Source organism: Bactrocera tryoni, chromosome 1 (assembly GCF_016617805.1).
Source record: "Bactrocera tryoni isolate S06 chromosome 1, CSIRO_BtryS06_freeze2, whole genome shotgun sequence".
Classification (NCBI taxonomy): domain Eukaryota; kingdom Metazoa; phylum Arthropoda; class Insecta; order Diptera; family Tephritidae; genus Bactrocera; species Bactrocera tryoni.
This window is the reverse complement of record NC_052499.1, coordinates 71,055,600-71,078,796: the sequence shown is the minus strand read 5'-3', so window position 1 is coordinate 71,078,796 and position 23,197 is coordinate 71,055,600. Positions and strand designations below refer to the sequence as shown.

The 23,197-nt window shown below is 40.0% G+C and overlaps 1 protein-coding gene across 1 annotated transcript in view; it reads left to right on the top strand.

Annotated features, from left to right (window-relative positions):
* The window catches only part of LOC120775625 (dynein heavy chain 10, axonemal), a 102,660-nt gene that overhangs the window by 52,265 nt on the left and 27,198 nt on the right, over positions 1-23,197 (top strand). Inside the window, exons 31-47 of the mRNA XM_040105918.1 lie at positions 2,123-2,266; positions 4,965-5,105; positions 5,170-5,409; positions 6,481-6,789; positions 7,155-7,247; positions 7,739-7,899; positions 10,412-10,739; positions 16,242-16,430; positions 18,439-18,544; positions 19,313-19,491; positions 19,563-19,740; positions 19,805-19,935; positions 20,004-20,146; positions 20,196-20,400; positions 20,463-20,622; positions 20,678-21,522; positions 21,596-23,056. Coding sequence (XP_039961852.1) covers positions 2,123-2,266; positions 4,965-5,105; positions 5,170-5,409; positions 6,481-6,789; positions 7,155-7,247; positions 7,739-7,899; positions 10,412-10,739; positions 16,242-16,430; positions 18,439-18,544; positions 19,313-19,491; positions 19,563-19,740; positions 19,805-19,935; positions 20,004-20,146; positions 20,196-20,400; positions 20,463-20,622; positions 20,678-21,522; positions 21,596-23,056 — 5,013 coding nt within the window. The remainder of the gene's footprint in view (positions 1-2,122; positions 2,267-4,964; positions 5,106-5,169; positions 5,410-6,480; positions 6,790-7,154; positions 7,248-7,738; positions 7,900-10,411; positions 10,740-16,241; positions 16,431-18,438; positions 18,545-19,312; positions 19,492-19,562; positions 19,741-19,804; positions 19,936-20,003; positions 20,147-20,195; positions 20,401-20,462; positions 20,623-20,677; positions 21,523-21,595; positions 23,057-23,197) is intronic.

Genomic DNA, 23,197 nt, shown 5'->3' with positions numbered 1-23,197 from the left:
GAGAGCTTCATCGCTAAACTAAATTTTCTTGCGAAAATCGGGATAGGTGGCCACCTCGTTTTAGGCCCATTTACAGAACATGAAAACTTCCAAAAAGTGGTTAGGCATAGCACCAATTGTTGCGCGCCATGGTGGAAGGACTAGTTGGGGTCTTCTTCAGTACTAAGGTCCATAGCAGCGTCTACTGTGTTCGACTCTGTTGGGCGAATATGTCGACGTAGCGGGCGATGTCTTACCAGAAATTAGCCATTGTTATGGTATTAAATATGCACGATTTGCAAACGTTATGCCGAAGAGAGTCTGTTTCTTTTGAATTAACAAACCAAACTGAATTTAAATAAAGTAAAAACTGTAGAAGAGAATAATTCCAATAAAAGTATTGACTTACTGAAATTCACACTTCCAAAAAAACACCCGTTACCATAATCCCAATTTACTGTGTACATGCGGCGCAGTAGAAAAAAGGAATGTCAATATATTGGTCTGTCAAATCGGGGTATGATATTTCCTTGACTCTTTCTGAATATAAAAGTTGACAAAAACTGACCACAAACATTCCTATGTTCTATATTACGGACACACCATCACAAAGAGACTAAGTTTCATAATAGACACATAATTCATCAAAGAAAATATATTTAGAATAACAGCTACAAAGTCCTAACTGTCAAACGAGAGCCAATCGACTCGTCTCTCGTTTAGCACACAAAAATCATCATTTGCACACACTGTATGCTAAAGCAATGCCAATTGTGATTACATTCATAAAAGTGTGTCAACTACTCTCCTCCTCTCACCAAATTTGCACACACACACATTGCCCACAACACTATTTGTCGTTTTTACCGTTGCATTTAAATTTTAACTGGCATTTTTGGGCATGCGGCGTCGGTGGATACAGGTGCAAATTTGATTGGCACATTTCGACTTAAAATTGATTGACGCGCATTTCTGATTGTGCAATTTGATGTGCCACTTTTACTGCCACAAAATAAATGTAATAAAATGAAAAATAATTAATATTGCTGCCTTCATATAAAATTGAATAAACATCAACCCACATCAAAAAATATATAAACGTTAGCTGGCAACTCTTATAGCTAAAACTTTGGGAGGTGAATTCCTTGAAAGGTGACCGCACTCACCTTCACGAACATTATTCACAGTGCAAGTCACAAACGCAGAAAAGATTTTATGTCAATGTCAACTGCCGTGGCACTGCTGCGGCGCTGGCTTTGAGGTCCTTAACCAACAGGCGTGTGTGGCGCGCACTGCTTGCCACATCTTTAAGAAAATACGCTTTGTTACTTTGATGCTTGTTTGTGCGCTGAAGCAAGCGCTCACAAGAGCAGCAACAACAAAAGCATTGCAGAAATATAAAAAATGTGCGCAAAGCTCTGACGCGTCGAAGTCAAGAGCATTTCGATGTTGCACACAAACACCTGCACTCCACCGCGGCGCCGAGCTGGATTTTCTACACTGTCAAAATTGTTCTGTGGCTGAAGTAAGCGCTGCAACCCACCCATATGACTATGACACCAACGTGCCACATGCTTGTGTTTGAGTAGGTGTGTGTATGAGTATTTGCGACGCTTTGCAACACACAGCTACGGTGGCCACATAATCAGCCAAATGGAAATCACACTTGCAAGTCGCGCTAATAAATCCTGAGGCAACACAGCTGCCACTCTGACAGCGCGAAACAATAGACCAACGCGCCACGTCGAGCTCTTCAGGTTCTATAGAGAGAGGTTAGAGAGTAAGTGAAAACAAAAATGTCACCTATGATTGCAATGTCAATCACAGCAGGCGCTAGGTGCTGCAAACTAACATGGCTAGTAGATAAAGAGGTGTGAGAGGTCACATGCTTTCAACACCGCGCACGCCTAATTTCCGCTTCCACGAGGTCGCTGGTTTTCAATCGCGTTTGTAATACCCATGTGCTACATGCAACATCGACACAAGCGGTTACATGGCATGTGGCAAGTGGCAAGTGGCAAGTTGCAAGTGGCAAATGACAAACTAATACAATCAGCCTAATGCATGCATCCGCTGTGTCGAGCCCGCTGCAACATATTTCCATCTAACTGTGTGTGTGTTATCCACTTCCTTTAATCGACAGGAACGCCGTTATGTCTGCTTTGATGGTGACGTCGACGCGCTGTGGATCGAGAATATGAACTCCGTTATGGATGATAATAAGCTGTTGACATTAGCAAATGGCGAACGCATCAGATTGGAAAGCTACTGCGCGCTGCTGTTCGAGGTAAGTACCACACACACACATACATATAAATATATATTCTCTGAAGGCCGCACCCCATGGCTGTGTACGAAGGGCGTTTGTGGCATTCAATGACAAGCAGCAGCAGGTGAACTAACTATGTACTTAGCGCGCTGGCAGTTTTCAGATTGTCAGTGCAACATGCCTCACCAGCCGATCGCCTGCAGTAATACATACAAACGTACTTAGGAAAAATATGCAAAAGCCTTTTTTTGTCTGAATGATAAATGACGTTGTAATGAGACGGCGTTAGTCACTCAATGCATACATACGCGCTTGGACACAGTTTAGCTCAGATAAAGTTTTCTATGTTCCCAAAACAAAGTATAGGAAGATACAATCGTTAAAAGTATTGTAGGGTCACTGACAATACGCAGGAGGACCATTTTGAGGATCTTAATCTGAGAAAACTGAAGTAACCTACTACCTGTAATTACAAGGAGCGTTCCGAGGTAAACAGCGCCTCCTGGTGGCGCCATCTAGTATATGTCTACTGGTGCGTTAGAATCTGCTATCTTTATCGATTGTCCAGTGAGAATTTCATGATATTTCATGGATTGGAAGTGAAGTTATTGCGTTTTAAGTGTCAGTATGTTTGTGTTATCGGTGCGAAAATGAGCTTCGAACAAAGAGCCAACATTAAATTTTGTTTTAAAATTGGTAAAACTTTTTACCGAAACATTTTAATTGACGAAACAAATTTATGGCGATGATTGCCTATCCCGTAGCAGAGTGCACGAGCGGTTTCAACGTTTTCGAAGTAGTCGTGAGGACATAAATGACGATCAACATGTGGGCCAATCAAAATCCGTAATCACCGGAAATTCCATCGAAACTGTGCGTGAATTCATCAAAAATCAACCTAAATCATCATTGAAATTCATGAAAATGGAATTAAACATCTCCAAAACATCAATTTATCGCATTTTGACCGAACATTTGGGCTTACGAAAGGTGTGGGCACGGTTTGTTCCGCACAAATTGACTGGCATCCAAAAATTGCGCAGATTCCAACATTCGAAAGACGATTATTTGACCAAAATTCACATTTTAACAATTAACCGCTCCCCGTATTCCTCTGATATGGCACCGTGCGACTTCTTCCTTTTCGGAAAAATGCATTTGCCCATGAAAGAAAAGGCTTATGCAGACGTAGAGGCCATTCAAAAGGCTTGCACCGGAATACTGGCGACCATATCGGCCAACGAGCTAAAATACTCATTCGACTTGATTTTGGACCGTGCAAAAACCTGTATTGAAGCCGAAGGAGACTATTTTGAATAAAGTAAATTGATTTGGCCTAAAAAACCATTTTTTCCGTTTTTTTTTAAGTCCTGTTTACTTTGGAACGCATCTTGTAATTTGAAAGATCGAGCAGCTACAGAATGAAATTTTAGTGCATCATATTTCCTCTTCGCCGATCTTCTTGACAATCACGATATCCTTCGAGAAAGTTTCGGTCGAACACTTCAGTAAAAATTTTTTCCTTCGCGAAGTTAAGTCTTTCTGTAATAAATCTTATAAAATCTTTTTGGGGCCTGTCCCTAGTTATAGTGCCTCACACTCTTCAAACATATCTTTTTCTTCCGACTCATAAACAAATTTTTCTCATGTCGTCTCGTGACCAATTTAATGAGATGCTCACTGCTTTCGTTATTAAAACCTCATAAATCTTTATAAACAGCTCATATAGTGATTTTACATACGAATCCAAATCTTCTATTGTTTTCAATACTGGCACTGGTTTAAAGATAGACGAATTTTACTGCCATTTCGAAGTTATGATTCTTACAATAATCAGAGGGGATACACTCAAAATATCGAAATTCAAAATGCCGACAAATCAAAAAACCGACAAAATTTAAATATGCGGCCAAATCAAAATACCGACAAATTAAAACACCGACAAATAAAAACACCGACAAATCAAAACACCGACAAACCAAAATGCCGACATGTGAAAAATGTTTTATCTTGTCCGCTCTTATTTCTATCGAAGCACAGAAAGAGAATTCTGCCGACTAAGGGTTATGATCCTGAGCGTGTTCGTGGCCGGAGGCCGAAGGCCGCAGGGCCTCGAACGAACAACGCCATCTTTTCTTAATTCGTCGGTATTGTGATTTGTCGGTGTTTTGATTTGTCGGTATTTTGATTTGCCGGTATTTTGATTTGTCGGTGTTTTGATTTGTCGGTATTTTGAGTGTCGGGATTCTAAATTTCGAGATTTTGATTGTCGGCATTACGTTATACACCCTAATCAGAGATCCAAGGGGAGTTCTCTAACTATATATGTAATAGTACTATCATCGTTTTGTTCTCGTTCAACACTGTACCCATATGTTTTTCTCCTTGGTTCAGCTTTAAGCATTCTTAGTTGTTCTAGCAGATAAAATCAAAGTCATCAGCATTTACAGATAGTAAAAACCTCCTTAAAAAATATTGTGAAACGGTTCGAGCTGACAATTTTCCTACAATTAAAATAATATTGTATTTGATATCCAACAGTTAGGAGATATACTTACAATTTGCACTGTATAAACATCCCTCTATATATCACACTAATTTTTCTCTTTGACGACATGCCGAAAATAACCTGTTACTTTTAGCTGAGTAATACTGTAGTATCATTTATATGTATGCATGTCTGTTCACACTATTTCAACATTTGCATCTTTAATAGGTTGGCAACTTATGGTATGCCTCACCTGCCACTGTTTCGCGCGCCGGCATGGTCTATGTGGATCCGAAAAATTTGCGTTACGCTCCATATTGGCAACGCTGGATACTGACACGCCCCGAGGGCGAACACGCCATATTAAATGTAATTTCACTGGATCTTATTGCACCTTTTACTAAATTATTACAAGTTTGCTAATATTTTGAAGGATTTCTACGAGAAAATAGTCGTGCAAGCGATCGCTTTCATCTTGGAGGGTGTGGATGGCACCTCACAGGGCAATCCGTTGAAAATGGTTATTCCGCAAACAGAATTGAATATGGTTATGCAATTATGTCATATGTACGATGCTTTGCTGCCTGTGTACACCAATGTGGATGATATAGCCATGGAAGCGCCAGAGGCTATTATTTACGATCAGGACTCAATTGAGTGCGGATTTTTGCAGGTGAGTACATATGTATATACATATGTGTTATTTGTAAGGAAGTTCATTGCTTTAATACTTCGAAAAATATATAAGTGAAGATAATCGATGTAAAAATCTCAAAGTTTGCGGTCTCTGTGAGCTAAATCACGAGCTCATTATTGGAGTATTTAATTTCAGGAGATGATTGGGTTTATTCGTCGAAGATAAAATACTAAAAAATAGTAAGACTTTGCTCAAATTCGGACGTTTGAGTTGCCGATTGCTGAATTGCCAGAACTCACACGGGGCTCAGTCAGACTTGGTTGAACATTTGACGAAAAACTTACTAAGAATCAATGCATAATGCGACGGTGAATATTCCAAGAGTTGTTGGCCCATAATTCCGGGACCTCGATAATCGAAGAAAACTGTCAACAAAACCTTGATTTTTGACCTGCTTTGCTGTGGTTTTTCGGCTTCGGTTCACCTTTGCCACAATATTCGACCGACTGATCATCTATTTCCAAGATCCAAGACTTATCTCGAGTAATATTACGTTTCACGACATTTTGTTAGACAGAAAGCATTGTTTACAGACGTTAACGCGACGCCGTTTTTCGAAAAATTTGAGCGATTTTGGAACCAATCTTACCTAAATGAAATTCCAATGATGTCAGTGACTGTTAATCATCGATTCCTAAGCACAAATTCCCCTATGTTGGTCTATTATTTGTTGATGTTAATGGACATGGTTCATTGTCAACGAGGTCTCAACCCTCTTTGAATAATTTGTACCAATCAAAAATACTTACTCGCGACAAACAATTATTACCGACGCCTTTTCCAACACTCTGAAAGTTTCGGCACCAGAAATTTGATTCCGCACACAAAATTTAATGGAGCTCTTTTGTTGAATAATTTGAATTAAAAAGTCTTACTATTGTCTGTCCATAGTAGGTATGTATACTAGAGTTGGTCAATAAAAAAGAAAAGTTTTTCGCTTGGTACCCTGAAAAATAGGTTTTTACCACCATAACCATAACCTCTTAAAAAGTTTATAATCTTCAAAATATCAATGAGTGATTAATTGATTACTTATGTCTATTGCAGTGTGTCTATAATTCACTCGGAGCCACACTAATCGAAAGGGATAAGCCGATTTTCGACGAATTTTTGAAACGTATTGCTGGCTTCCCTGCCGTAACAGACTCGCCAGAGAAACCAGCTACGGGTGGCCAATTGCCGAATAGTAAACCGACGCTCTACGAGTACTTCTATAGCCGTGAGAAGGGCTGCTGGATTGCTTGGGAATGGATAGTACCGCAGTATGTACATGATCCGGAAATTAAGTTCAGTGAGATTCTGGTGCCGACTGTGGACAGCACGCGTACCAACAAAACGCTGGCCTTGATGAGTGAGGTAGGTGCTAGTGAGATGTTTGGAAATTGTTCACCCGCTTTGAGAAATATTGTTTCTTGTAATAAAAAGTATTATTTGATGTAGATTTGGTGTAGATATGATATTTATAGCAACACAGAGTTGCATTTTTAATCGTTTTTTGTAATTTCAAAAGTTAATATGAAAGTTTTGTATCCTTTTTATTTTTACAAAATGTTGGAAATAAAAGTTACACGCCACAATCGGCGAGTAGAAATGTCAAACAGGACCAACAGCCTTAGATATTCTGCAGAAAAACTTTATTAATATTTACCTTTTTGTTGCATGTGCGCCGATTATTGCTGATGCCTCTCTGCTGGACAATGATGCCACCGACCAATGTTTAGATCAAGCGCCCGGTGCTGCTCGTTGGCGAAGCGGGCACATCAAAGACAGCCATGATTTCACAGTATTTACGTAATCTAAATCCGGATTCGAATGTGAGTGATGAACCACTTCGGCACATATAGGCACACACAAATGCAGCTCTGTACAAATATACACGCTCGCACACACACATCATGTTGCATGCAATTGTGGAGGCAGAAATCCATTGCAACCGTTTTGTTTGCTCTGTGCACTTTATTAAATACGTTGGCTGCCACTGCCACTATCCATATTGCCACATACTCATATTGCATGTTGAATACTGGTATTGGCAACAAATTTGCAAACCCGATGCTGGTACGATGAGTTGATGCCGCCTAACGTTAGTATACTAGTTGGTGGCCGTATGTTCCGATTTGGTTTTTTGTTTTATTGTTGTAATCGTTGTAATGGCTGTTATTTGGTATTTGCGCTGTGACTCTTTATGCTTGTTTATGTGCTCACTACACACACACACATACTTGCACACACCTACATATGCACATATGTATTCATGCAACCGAATAGGCAACGGCTTCCGTTGATGTTTTTTGGCTTTTTCCAGATCATATTGAATATTAATTTTTCATCGAGAACTTCATCGATGGATGTGCAGCGCACGCTCGAGGCAGCTGTGGAAAAACGCACAAAGGACACATTTGGTCCACCAATAGGCAAGAAGATTGCATGCTTTGTAGATGACATGAATATGCCACAAGTTGATGAGTAAGTCTAAACGAAATTCTCATTTTAACCAACACAGATATACTGCCACAATGTACCCCAACGAAGCACACCCAACACACCTATGCACCTACCACCACTAACAACAAGTACAAAGTATCCCACGCTATTGGATTCCCATTTGGTTTCGATGACGTTGCATTTTTAGGCAACGGCCGTAAGCTAACACACATTTTGTGTGGCGCACACCACTACATACTTACGTATATGAGGACCGTGTAACTGTCTACATGTTTGTGTATATTAATACACCCGGCGGTTGCTGTGGCATGTCTGTGGTATTTATTATTAAAAAGGCCTATTAAATGCACGCAAACTTGTTGTTGCTGTTGTTGTATACTAAAAATTTCAATAACATTTGTTGCAAGTATGTATGTATGTAGCTTTTTGAGTAGTAATCAGCAGCAATAGAAGTTCGAGCTTAATGTACGTGTGGTGTGGAGCTTGACTGCGGAAAATGGGCAGTGAAATTTAATTAAGCATAAAAATTTGCTGAGCAAGTGGCATTTTTGGGGAGAGATTTTTTCCGAAATGTGGCTAGATATAGCAGTTTTATGATCACTTATATTCTCTCAGCTGTGACGACTTATTTTGTGGACAGCATATTGAAAAATAATATACGGAAACTGCCATGCTTTGATAAAATTCAGGGAGAGTGGCAGTATCTCAATTAAAGTCCTGCAAAAATTATGGAATAATTGAAAAAGTTTGATGGCGTTTAAGAAGAGCAAAGCACAACAGTCAAACATCATGCACAACTGTATAATTAATATGTAGACATTTTGAAGGTAGTGATTTCCAGATATTTGCCGATATGAAAAACAATAAATAGAAAGGCACTAATTTCAGCTGCAAGGAAGCCATATTACCCTTTACAGATGCATTTCTTATAGAATAAAATGATAAAAGAGGACCTTCATCTTTATTTTGATCAGACTTTTTATTGGCAGCTATGCTGCTATGGACGCATGTATACGACTTATCTAATGACTACTTATATATGGACCAATTGTCTGGTGGTCAGCATTGAATAGAGAATATAATATTCGAAAACTAAATATGATGTAGAGGGCAGCCTGTCCAAAACTGTATTATTAAGTTATGTCCGACTCATGCGCTTAATATGCTCTTGCATCAAGTGTACTAGAGGTTTTCATGCGAAGAGTAGCTACGTTTTTAGCTAAAAGAATCAAGGAGACATGAAATCGGAACTTAAAGAGTAATGGCCACTAGAACCAGGAACCAGAGCGACATAAAACTAAATCGAGTTCAGACTATATTCCCACAGGTTGGATTTCAATAGTGATATAACAATTTCCTCTAGAAAGGAATGGAGAAAAGGTTTTATAGTGGGAGTGGAGTGGATAACAACACTAGTTCAATCCAAAAGGGACTACGCAGTTGAAACGAGGGTGAACTCCGAGAATCTTGATATCTCTCTCTCCTTCCATCTACCAAACACAGATAGCATTTCCAAGTAAAAGTATTAGACATGAAGAAGGTGAGTGAAGGTCTACAGAATAAGTTCAGGAGGATACAGATAGCTAGGCGGCTTGGTAGCCTTGCCGTCGCCAAAAATAAACTTCAGCAGGGTCAACAAATATAGGAAGTTTTTAACCTCATTCCCTGGTCATCTCCACATGCCCATTATTTGGGTTCCGGATCAGATGAACGTTTTCGTAAACGAAAAAACAGAGCAGTTGGTCAAGTTAGGAGTCTCTCTAAACGAGTCTGTGACGGAGACTGTACCATTCCCGCTGGAAACGATCAACAGGCAGCTAAATCCACAATTTGAAAAAATAGCTCAGAACAGATGAAAATCTACAACCAAACGCAAGATAGCGAAACAGATATGGCCAAAATATGACAAGGCAAGAACTAGGGACTTACTAAATTAGGTACCGATAATTAAATATGGACTTACAACTACCATAACGGGACAAGTGTTAAAAACTCGAAAAGAGTAAAAAAAGGAGTAAAGAAACGGTTCTATGTGTGCCCAGCTTTATCGTAACCCCAATGCAGAACTCTTCAAATCCGTCAGCTACCGAACCTCGAATGCCTATCTACAAAAAGCAGAACGGCGATAAGTAGTAGGCTACACTTTTACGTACCTATGTATATATACTATATGCTATAATCTTCCAACATTCGCTATGCTAGAAGATTGTAGCGTTGGCTTAGGCAAAAGTCTCTGCCAAATTACTTGAAGCCGTATTCTGAATTAACATCATTTTCATGATACTATATACTATAGTAGTCCCATAGCGGTGGTTCTGAGAAAAGTTGCCTGAAATCGAAGTTGATCTGAAAAATTACTTCCAATCTGGTTAGCTTTTCTAGCCAACATGCTTAGGGGTTTTATCAAATAAATTTATAGCTCAGGCATTCTGCAATATTTTTCTTACAGATATTATAAATTTGTTTATTTTCAAACAACACAGCCTTCTGACTATTACTCTAAATTTTAATATTCCATCAACTTCCCTTACAGATATGGCACACAACAGCCGATCGCTTTGCTTAAGTTACTCTTCGAGCGCGGTGGCATGTACGATCGTGGCAAGGATTTAAACTGGAAGAAGTTCAAAGATCTGACATTTTATGCCGCCATGGGTTGCGCCGGCGGTGGACGCAACGAAGTCGATCCACGTTTCATATCCATGTTTGCCGTCTTCAATATAGTCTTTCCCAACGATGAATCGTTGCAGCAGATCTACGTCTCGATATTCAAGGGACATTTGCAGCACAGCAGCGCCTTTAAAGAAGAACTCATACAGATGGCAGATTACGTGGTCTCGATGACGCTGCGTCTTTTTAAGGTTAGTGCATCAGTCACATATATGTATATTAATATATATATTTCAAGTTAATTTTAAATGCGCTTTATCGTATTTGCAAATCTCGTTGGATTGCAAATTGCTTTAAACCAAAGTACATATTTGTTTTATCAACCCTGCATCCTGCGCCAACAAAAATTGTGCAGATTTTTCCAATTGTTGATGTTTTCCTTGTTGTTATTGTTATTCAATATTTTTGTATTTCTCTCGGATTTTGCATTGTTGGAGTGTAAACTGCCACATTACATGCAGGAATTTATTATAATCGATTTACATATGCAAATAACGGACAATTTTTCATAAGCGCCAATCGCCGTCAACGCAGCTCAACTCCTTGTTCCCTTACCTCTCAATACAGACACTACTATGTATGTGTTGTTGTACACAATTCGAAGGCTTATGGTGGAAATATCATTTCTCGCACTTCGCCTGCTACCAAATGGTTTATGCACAATGGAAATTATTCAATAAATGCCGAAGGATGATGTGTACGTACCGAAGACTACACGCTTGACAAAGGGTTCATATTAGGGAGATGCGTAAATCAAGTACATCGAAAGTTTTTGAAGTTCCTCTGCCGTAATCGATAATACCATGGGTAAGGATGTCAAATTTGGATTCTTGCGCCTTTCCGAAAAGATCCAGATACGTCACTGTAAGGTTATCGGGAAATTTCTTTGACTTCTTGTAAGAATTTTTGTCGCTGTTGGCGCCTTTACATGTGAATTTAGCTACATTTAGCTTGGGAACCATACAACCTCATCACATCCCATTGGGACCAACTTTATTTTGACATGTTCCATGAGGGTGGGAACGAAGTAATGTTTCACATTCAGGAAATCCATGGTAAAAATTTTCTTCCTTCATTTATGAACCACCCTCTAAGTACATGCAAAGTGAGCGTATGAGCAAGAGCAAGAATGGAATGCTGCTTTTTACGCACACATTTGCCTGATTTGGTATATGGCAGTGTTTGTGTACGACTCCTTAGGTGTGCTGGACGCTGAGTGCCGATTTGCCTTTTATATACTCGCAATAAATGTGCGGTCCAGCGCTGCTTGTCCTTGCTCGAGTGCAGGCGATAAGGTTGGCAAGACGGCGTAAGCTTTGTTGGCGTGTGTAGCGATTGCCACTTGTAACGGCAATCTTTGAATGTCGATCTGTCGTTTGTGCCAATCAATACATATCGTACAAACAAACACAATTGCGTGCCTTACATTCGCAACGCAGGACTTGTTTGTTTATGTTGATGGGAATGCCGGGAACGCTTGCAATTTATGTGGGCGTGTGGATGAGTAAAGCATTAGGTTTACATTGCGATCCCTCCAATACCAAACTGAAGGCGCTCTAAGGGTTAACAAGGAGGTATCTACTTTCCACATCAGTTTTCATATATTCCTTAAGCCATATCGTGCTACATTTCCTCAAAATATTACGGGGACTTATTCCAGATCTTTATTTACCAGCTATTCGTCTTTTGCTTCGCTTTTTATTCTAGCTTGTGTAGGATAGATAGACGAGGATTGCACCACGACCTGGTCTATTGTGACCTCTCCTAAATCACAAAGACTCACCTAGTCCTAGCCTATTTATAAATTCCAATATACTGCTAGGTGCTAGTGAGGCGATGTGATCCCCATTTGGAAACATGGATCCCAGGGCCTTTATCATTCGTCTGCAGACTGCTATGAAGTAATTAGCAGGTGTTCTGGCACCTATCTTGTGAACTATCCGTCTCTGTTACTATCGGTTTGTATGGTAGCTACGTATATCCTAAAGTGGTCCGACCCGAACAATATGTGCTGAGTATTTAGCGATTCCTCGCATAATAATCTGTACCGAATTTCTTGTCATATAAAGAAAATATCCATTCAAGTACTTGTTTTTGGGCGACCGATGTTAGGTCTATGCTACTGTGTTCCGATAACCTTTTCGACAAAGGAGTAATGACTTTGGGCGAAAAGAAGTCGTGTGCAAACTTTCAGATTCATATCTCAAAATCTTGAAGACTTGTTCGCGTATCTAAAGCTAGAAAGACGTACTAGGCTAAAGAATATTATGCTACAAGTTGTAATTTCTGGAATTTTCTCAAAATGTTAGACAAACCGAACAATATTTGAAGTCCACAATCACTTTATCTGTTCAGCTATATATTCCGGTTATATCTATCTGAAAACCCTTTTACTCACTTTTCGAAGGAATTTACCTCCATTTCAATTACAATTTGAAAACGTTTTTTTTAACTTTAGACCGCTCATGTGTCTTGAAGCAGACAATAATTGAATGTTTGTTTTAGATTTATATTTGCTTTCTATTCCTAACATTTCCTAGTAATGCCATATCGCTACCAGCGACAACGACCTATTTCTCCAGGCAGAACACCGCAGTCTCTTTTTTCAAACGGCCACACTCGTTTTCCTTTTTTCTCTGCTTTTGCTTCATCGATGGCTAACTGTGTATGAAGTTGTAAACGAGAGGAACACTGCTTTCATTCGCGAAATTTATAGACGAGTGACTTACCGCCGCTTACACCTCCTCCCTTCTGAAGGCGGCAGTAATAGCACTTACCTACTTTAGTAGCGCTAGATAGGAGAGTGTGAGAGCGCCGTTTCGAATAGAGCGCACATTGGAATTGCATTAGTTTATGGTAGTTCTAACAATTGTTGACATTAAAATATTATCGCATTTCATTGCGTTGCAAATGTATAAAAATACATTTGTCCTACCGCGACATTGGGGACACGATTACTTCGGTGTCTGCCTGCCACGATGCAGCTGGGATTTGCTGACTTCTAGTTCATGAAATGCAGGAAGCAGTCTCTTCGCTGGCGAGTGAACGCGATGGCACCGAGGGCAAGCCTGCTCGTGCATAGCGGGTAATTTAAGATTAAAATAATTGCTTTGTAATCGGATTAACCTAGTCAATTAAATTTTGGTTTCTTCAATTATATAGCAAATATGCACTGTATATACTAACCAAAACTTATTAAGCATAGAAGTTATGAGTTCCCACTTTTGAAGACATAGTTTCTTCTGAACAAAATGCCCCACAAACTCAACCGTGACTTCCCTTCTAAAGTTTGACATTTTTCACATTGTACATACTCAGAACGTTTTGAAAAACAAGCGTTATTTGTGTTAATTACAGTAACATTAAGTATTCATGTTGGCCAAAAAATTGACGTTGATTAACCCAGCAAGAATCCATCGATAAACTAAATTATATTATTTGGGATGAAACTCTCTCAAGGACCAATGTCCATCGATAGTATGGTGAAGTCAATCGAGGTCGGAGATTACTCCAAGACGAATTTAAGGAAGATCGTCCAAAATCAGTTCTTGGAAACTACAGTACACTGAACTGTTCAGAAATATGAACCGAATTTAATCGTGGATTTTTATAGGTTAATGTGACAAAATTGTATCGTCAATTTACTCTATTTTGGACACAAAGCTAAGTCTCTACATAACTATCTGAAGGTGTTTCCAATGATGTGGTCAAAATTAAAAGTGTAATTGTCCAAGATGATTAAGTAAATTCTCGTTCTCCGAAACATTCACAACTTCACATTCATTGAAAAATCATCTTCTCAGATGAGTCCTACATATTTCTGACTTAATGGCTTCTTCAACAAACATAATTGTTACTATTAGATGAGTTAAATCCTCGCGTAGTTCAGGAAACGCAATCCCCAAAATTTTAAATTTTTGTCCGGGTTGTGGTATAAGGGCATCAACAGGCCTTACTTCTTTGGAAATGAGACACGAAATTCTGCTGGGGTAGAGATAGGCAACGGTTCCACAGCAAACATTTGGCCAACGTTTTGTTCAAATCATAAATGGCATAAAATTATCCGCCGTTCGCAGCAACGACGAACGACTTGGCGTATTTTACGTCGAGATCTTAAATTGAAAGCGAACAAAGCATCGTTTCGCTCTACAGACCCTTGAAAAGTTCTAAGAAAATCCGACGTTTTCGAGACAAATTTTGTTCAGCTATGAGACCCATTTCTGGATCAATGGATATGTAAACAAGCCCAATTGCCGCATTTGGGACGAAGAGCAACCTCAAGAGATTAAAGAGCTGCCATTTCATTCAGAAAAAAACAACAGTTCGGTGTGGTTTGTGAGCCGGTGGAATAGAGAGGTTTATATTTCTCAAAAAATAAGGCCAGTGACAACGCAACCGTCAATGGCCACCATTATTACGCCAAGATAATCGATGATTTGATTTGACATTTGGTTTCATTAAGACGACGCCACTTTCTACACATCACATTTATCAGTTGATTCATTAACAGAACACTTTGGTGAGCAGATAATTTCACGTTTTGTGTCGGTCGATTGGCCAACAAGATCGTTTGATATCACGTCCATAGACTTTTTTCCTGTGAGGATATGCAAAGTCTAAGGTCTATGCGGACAATCTCGCATCGATACAGACCTTGGAGCAAAACATCACGCGTGTCATTCGCCAGTTACTAGCCGAAATACTCGAACGAGTCATCGAAAATTGAACTCAATGGGAGAGATGGTTTCCAAAAAATAAATGTTTGAGAATGTTCTTTCGAATGGTAATAAACATTCCCTATTAAAATTGAAGTTCTGTGTTCTGTTTTTTCTTTAAAAGTAGTAGTAGTAGGGAACCTTGAAATGGATCACCTTTATACGAGTATATATGTATATAAAGAGGCACCACCAGTCTTGGTGGCGGCGCACAACCATCATCGCAAGCCTTCAGTCGTTTGCATTTGCAAAAAGCCTAGTGAAATGAATTATTTGAATAACAAGAACGTTACTCATAGAATTTCGCACTTAACATCTCACAGCCACACCATTCACCTTGTCCACGCTCAGCGGCAGTACTCAAAATGCGCCAGCAGTAGTGTGTAGATAGCAATGATGATAGCATTAAGTGCAGCATAAATGAGCGCCTGAATTCTGAGTGCACACTGACTTACTTATATACATATATTCTCACCACAACTCAATTTCCCTAACATATTTCGAATGGAGACGGCTCTACATGGCTCGAGTTCCATACAGCTTGTCGGTTGCAAGATACTACGTCCAATGTCTGCCTGTGGTGCCAAGGCGTGCTGCGAACGCACACTCCTCAATGCATATTGGAAACGGCGATAATTTTGATTTGTATGCCATTTAACGTGCGAAGACAAATTTAATTTACCGCAAACGTAAATGCGAGGCAACGAAGCGTTGAATGGCCCTGCCGCTGCTATTTGGCACTAAATAAATCTATTCAATTTTTACTGCTTCCTTTTTTTACTCAGCTGTATTTTATTAGAAGTTCTGGGTTTTGCATAACTTTTATGCTTGCAATTTTTGCGGGAAAAATTTATGGAACCTCACATATATACATATATACTGGCATATACATATATTTGCATACCCTTTCCCATTTCTGTAGTTAGAAATATATGTTTGCAAATAACAGTAATTGAAAATCTGCATTTTTATTTACAGATTGTCGTTGTTGAGCTGCCACCAACACCGTCAAAATTCCATTACATCTTTAATTTGAAGGATTTGTCTCGCATCTTCGCCGGAATGCTATTGATCCATTCGAATTACTTTACCAACCTACGTGACTTGATACGCGTTTGGCGTAATGAATTTACGCGAATTATTTGCGATCGATTAATTTCGGAAAATGTTAGTACTACTTTGAAGTTCTGTTATACAACAAACATACGCATAAACCAATACATATAGGAGTATATGCACGAGTACACGCATAGAAACTAGGGTACACCGTTCACGGTAAACACTCAATTATAAAGTGCTGCAAGTGACGGAATATACAGTGCGTGATTAAAATATTCGACCAAAATGATGTTTAGGAAATTCTAAATTTTCAGAACTTAATTATTTTTAATTGTCAGACCTTAATCATAAAATAATTTTTAGAGGCTTTTTCAAAAGAACTCATTGGTTAAATTGTGGTCCCAAGTGATAATCATTTAGGTCCTCTACAGAAGCTCTGTGGACTTGATATTTATATTTATTCCACAATAACTCAACAAAATTTTTTTTTAGCTGGAACATAGCGAGTCGTGGAAGATTTCAGATTCCTTTCCGATTTTTTTTGCAAAGTTTCTGAAAGTGAAGTCTAATGCCCTTTGAAGCCCCGTGATGTCCTCTATAATAATATTTAGTTCCATCTTACCCAGCAAACCTCCGCTATCAAACCTATTACAAAGCACTCCTGCGGTATTAACGGTGCTGCTTTATTTCCAAGAGATTTAGGGAGCTGCATTCCTTGCTGCCACAGACAGTCACCTAGCCATCTCGCCCGCCTTTTATTCCTATATAAATGAGTGCCGAGAGGATGTTTACCAAATTTTCCACTGAAAACTTATTGTCTCATAACACTTCGTGTTGACGCAGCGGATAGCAGTATCCTAAAGCTATATAATACCCTGGCAGGTCTTTCAATTACGATTTCAGCATGTTAGGCAACCATATTATTTATCTATCTCCGTAATGATAATATTCCAGCGTCTCATCAACATCCTCGTATGTTCCGCATTCCGTTAAGTCCACTTCTCTGAGGGTGGTTTCATAACGGTATGTGCCCCGTGATTTCCTCTACATTACTTAGTTCCCTTTTACCTGGAATTAGAAACTTTTTGATCTCTCCACCATCAACAGACCCTTCGACAACTCTTCAGCTGGTTGGTTGGAAACTTAGAGAAATTGTTTTCTTAGCTGTTCTTGGGCTGACTAATTTGTCTGTCTTCTCGTTTCCTTCTATTCCTATATGACTGATGATATTAAGTAAAATTTATTTTTTTAAGTTAAATACATAGGTTTTTAAGGGTTACCAGCCACCTAAAACTCATTACCCAATGTTCGACTAATTTAAGAATAAAAGCCAACTAAATTGACCTAAAACATAAATTAAAATTCTCGTCCACATACTTTTACCACGACGTGTTGTTCTAGAACCAAGCACAAGCGAACAACAAACCTTACCGTTATTGTGCACATTGAAGACATTATTGAAGCTTCGCCAGCTTATGTTTGATTGATGTGTCGTTGCTGCTAAATTGACTGCAATTTAAAAATTCGAATTCGATTTGAATACGAACGCTTAAACAAATAAAGACACTAATAAAAGCACACAAGGCGACGGAGCACGCACTTAACCCCGCGCTCACACACCTGGCACTGCTGCCACGCCCATCACTGTCGCGCTTATCCAAAATCAAAACCTATAAATATACTTATTTCAATATGTAAGTACAAATTACAAATAGACACGAGCCGGGAGGAAAGTAAATACTCGCAACGCCAACCGCTGTCTCGTGATTTTCTCCCAAGAGAGAGTTAGGGCGATGAGCGAATTTCGCTGGAACGACAGCACAGATTGATTGGCATCAGTTGTCTTTGTTCGTCAGAACTCAACGTGCAGTGGTTGCGGCGTGCAGAGAGTGCCGGCGTTATCAAATAAAACCATTTAACGTTAAGTGTCGAAAAGCGACGTGTACCGTTAGACAACGTACGAGGCAACGCACCTACGCAATCAATTACTAGCTAACACACTTACACATTGTGAATGGAAAATTCGCACAGAATTTCTGTTCATGTAAACACCATTCGGCACTTTTTCATCGCCAGCAGCCACACTAATACCAACAACATTTACCGTTACTTGTAGGATGTCATCTTAATGAAAAAACACATTGAACGCGAGGTTGAGGAAACATTCCCACCGGGATTCGAAGAAGAGCACGGTTTCATAGACCCAGAGGCGTTGGCTCAAGGTAAGTGTTGACTTGAGAACACAATGCAGAAATGTCTCTTGAGACTATTTCAAGTTAAAGTTGATTTTGTTTTGATTCTTAACTCACACTAAATCTTTTTATTGGTGCACGGAGCTAGACTATACCCAATAATAGTATATCTATATTTAGGTACTCTTTTCTCTGGAAGTTCACTCCGAAAATGTTTTCAAATAGGCAGCTAATACAATTAAGGAATCGAATTCAACATTAAGTAAGCGAAGCTTCGTAACATTTTTGGATTAGCCCTTACTGTTGTCACCCTTTCTCTCAATGCCTTATAATTCTGAAATTTTTTGGAACATAGTGACAAAATGAAATTGATAGCAAAATATATTCAATTGTCGTGGTACAGCTCATACAGCTTGTCGCTTGTCCGACACGTAAAGACCAGAATCTTGCGAAGAAGTTTTCTCTCGAGCTTTCAAGTGCCAGCTCATTTAATTTTCCCCGTCCTACATGCTTCATAGTCCCATATAAAGGCACTTGCAGAGTTTTGATTTTGTCTTCGAAGACAACTAAACTTCTTATATTACATACATATATTTTTGATCAGGTGTTCTAGTGATGTACACAAAAAAAAAAGAACAATTTCATTGACTCTTCTCCGTGACATCAATTTGCTCAATCTACCAAAACAACGTTAAATTCTGATCTGAATTAAGGCATTCTGATTTGAAGTTTAAATCATTTTGATATACCTACTCTTAAGAAGAATCGTATCTACTAATATTTGTTTTGTTTCTACAGAACAACAAGATTTGCTGGCTATGAATCCCGACGATGAACCAGTGATTGTCACATTCCACGATTTTGTTTTCCGAGATCCAATACTTTATGGTGATTTCCGCAATGCGATGAATGAGTCGGAACCACGTTTTTATGAAGACCTCGTGGACTACCATGCCGTGCACGCACTCTTCGAAGAGGTAAAAATTTTGTCTAAAACAAAACTGAAACAAAGCTCAATTCCACAATGTCATAACATGTTCGCTCCCAGATACTTGAGGAATATCAAGAGCGCAGAGGTAAAATGAAATTAGTTCTTTTCGAAGATTGCTTGGAGCATCTGACGCGCATCCAGCGTACCTTACGTATGCATCGCGGGCACGTAATGATAATAGGCGTTGGTGGTAGTGGCAAGAAGAGCATTACACGTCTTGCGTCATTCGCAGCCGGTAAACATCTACACGTACATACCTGAGTTTTCATAATTTATTCAATTTTCCATTTTCTGTTTAGAATGTGAGGTGTTTGAAATTACCGTAGCACGTGGCTATAATGAGACATCTTTTCGCGACGATCTTAAGCGGCTCTACACCATGGTGGGCGCTGAACGCAAAAAGACTGTATTCCTCTTTAACGCCGCGCAGGTTAGTTGACATTTGGAGAGATCTATAGGATTATCGACTTACTTGCCTTACTTTCTATTAATCCACAGATTGTTGAAGAAGGCTTCCTGGAACTGATTAATAACATACTAACCGTGGGCCAAGTGCCGGCGCTCTTTGCCGACGACGAAAAGGATGCCATAGTAACATCGTGTCGCACAGCTGCCGAAGAGGCAGGCTACTCCGCTTCCAAGTAAGATTTACTCCTGTTTTGTGTAATCAATTATACTATCTTTCTTTAGGGATTCTGTATGGTTATACTTCCTGCGCACTTGCGCTGAGAATCTTCATGTTTCTCTATGCATGTCACCATCCGGCGATGCTCTGCGCAACAGATGCAGAAGCTTCCCCGGTCTGATTGGTAGCACATATATCGATTGGGTATTCCCTTGGCCGCAGCAAGCCTTGTCGGCTGTGGCGCAACTTTTCCTCTCAGAACATAAAATGGTATGAAAAGCTTTCACTGGCAATATTCCCAATCTCAAAATCAAATTTTGCCCTACTTACAGATACCAGCAGAACATCGCGATGCTATTATAGAGCACGTTGTACACGTACACACAACCATTCAAATGTACTCGCGCGAATACTTGGTAAAGCTGAGACGTAACAATTATGTCACACCGAAACACTACCTGGACTTCATTAACACCTATTTGCGTCTGCTAGGTAAAAATTTTTGTGAATATTACCTCGAGTATATGTGAATGTCTCGTGCTTTCAGAGGAGCGCAGCAGTTTTATTAGAATGCAACGCAATCGACTTAAGGAGGGCATACAGAAGATCGACGATGCGGCTAAGCAAATCGACGAGTTGCGTCTCATTGTTACCGAACAGAAGGCGAATGTCGCAAAAGCATCGGAAGAGTGCGAAGCTATGTTAGTCGATATTGAGGAATCCACACAGAAGGCTAATGTCAAAAAGGCCGAGGCGTCGGAAAAGTCTATTGAAGTGGAGATCAAGGGTAAACAAATTGCGATCGAGAAAGAAGATGCCGAAGAAGCGCTTGCCGAAGCAATGCCGGCATTGGAAGAGGCACGTCGGGCGCTAGCCGATCTCGATAAGGCACAAATTACTGAAATCCGTTCGTTTGCAACGCCTCCACCGCAAGTGCAAGTTGTATGTGAATGCGTCGCTATATTGAAGGGCTATAAAGAGATAAACTGGAAGTCGGCAAAAGGCATGATGTCCGATGTGAGCTTCTTGAAAAGTTTAATGGAGATGGACTGTGAAGCGTTGACCGGCAAGCAAATAAACGCTTGTCGGGCACATATGAAGAACTCGAACTTGGATGATATGGAGAAAATTTCGGTAGCCGGTGCTGGGCTATTGAAATTCGTACGCGCTGTAATTGCATTTTACGAGGTGTACCGCGAAGTAAAGCCAAAGAAGGAGCGCGTAGATTTCCTGGTACAGGAACAAGAGATACAAATTAAGTTACTGAATCATCTAAATCATGAAATTGCCAAATTGGAGGAACAACTCGATCAGTTAAATCACCGTTATGCAGAGTCGATGAAGCAGATGAAGGCGCTGACTGAAATGATGAGACAAGCCGAGCGCCGATTGGTAAGCAGCAGAAGTGCCAGCATCGGAGTGGCTAACAAATCCAAAAATTTGTTTTTCTTTTTTTTGTCTCTAGATTGCATCGAATAAATTGATAAGTGGTCTAAGCTCCGAGCGTAGTCGCTGGGCGGAGGATATGGAAAACTTTCGTCAGCAAAAAATTAACATGATTGGCCAATGTTTGTTATGTGCCTCATTTCTTGCTTACACGGGCGCGTTTTCGTGGGATTTCCGCACCGCAATGGTATTCGATGATTGGCTAAAAGATGTCCAGAATCGTTTGATTCCCGTACCCTCACCATTTCGCATTGGTGAAAGTCTCACCACCGATGTTGAGGTGTCCACATGGACATCGGAGGGTTTACCGCCGGATGAGCTTTCCGTACAAAATGGCATACTCACTACACGTTCATCGCGTTTTCCACTCTGCATTGATCCACAACTGCAAGCCTTGCACTGGATTAGAAAACGCGAGACACGCAATAATCTAAAAGCGCTCTCTTTCACAGATTCTGATTTCTTAAAGCAACTCGAAATGGCACTAATGTATGGCTATCCAGTGTTGTTTGAAGATGTCGATGACTACATAGATCCCGTTATTGATAATGTGCTCAGTAAAGATGTACAAGTAGTCAGTGGACGAAAGTTCATTGTGCTTGGTGACAAAGAAGTCGACTTCGATCCGAACTTCCGTTTATATTTAACCACGAAATTTGCCAATCCCAAATTCGATCCTGCCGTATTCGCCAAAGCTATGGTTATCAACTACACCGTCACACAGATTGGACTGGAAGATCAGTTACTAAGTGTTGTGGTGCGCTCCGAGCGTCCCGATTTAGAACAACAACGTGAATCGCTCATAGCGCAAACGAGCGAAAACAAGCAACTGTTGCAGCAACTAGAAGATTCCTTACTGCGCGAACTGGCCACATCAACGGGCAACATGCTCGATAATGTCGAATTGATCGAAACGCTGGAGAATACCAAAACCAAAGCGGCAGCTGTCTCTGAGCAACTACAATTGTCCGCGGAGACGAGCAAAGATATTGAGAAGCTACGCAATGGCTACCGACCAGTTGCGGTGCGTGGCGCTGTGCTCTTTTTCGCTCTCTCCGATATGTCTTCCGTGAATAGCATGTATCAGTATGCCTTGGCTGCTTACTTAGATGTGTTCGGTTATTCGCTGCGCAAATCAGTGCCAGATACAGTGCTCGCCAAACGTCTGAACAATATCATTAAGACTCTTACTGAAAATGTCTACTGTTATGGCTGTACGGGCTTTTTCGAGCGCCATAAGCTACTTTTCTCCTTCCAGATAGCTACAAAGCTTGCAAAAAGTAACGGCAGTCTAACGCAGGCAGAGTTGGATTTCTTCATCAAGGGCGCAATAACACTGACGAAAAGCGATCGCGCCTGTCCAGTAAAGTGGTTAACAGAAAAAGGCTGGGAGGATATGTTAAAGTTGGCGAGCGATTTCCCAGAACAATTCGCCACTTTGCCGGATAATTTGGGACGTTTTTCGCAGGAATGGAAGGAGGTAAAATAGAAATTACTGATGGAGAAATTCGACGAAGTCATTAAACCATTAGTGGCTTGCTTTTTTTAAGAATAAACTGCGAAATCTTTGTGTATTTCCCTTATATTATACTATACCTATAGAATTAAGATCGTTAAATCT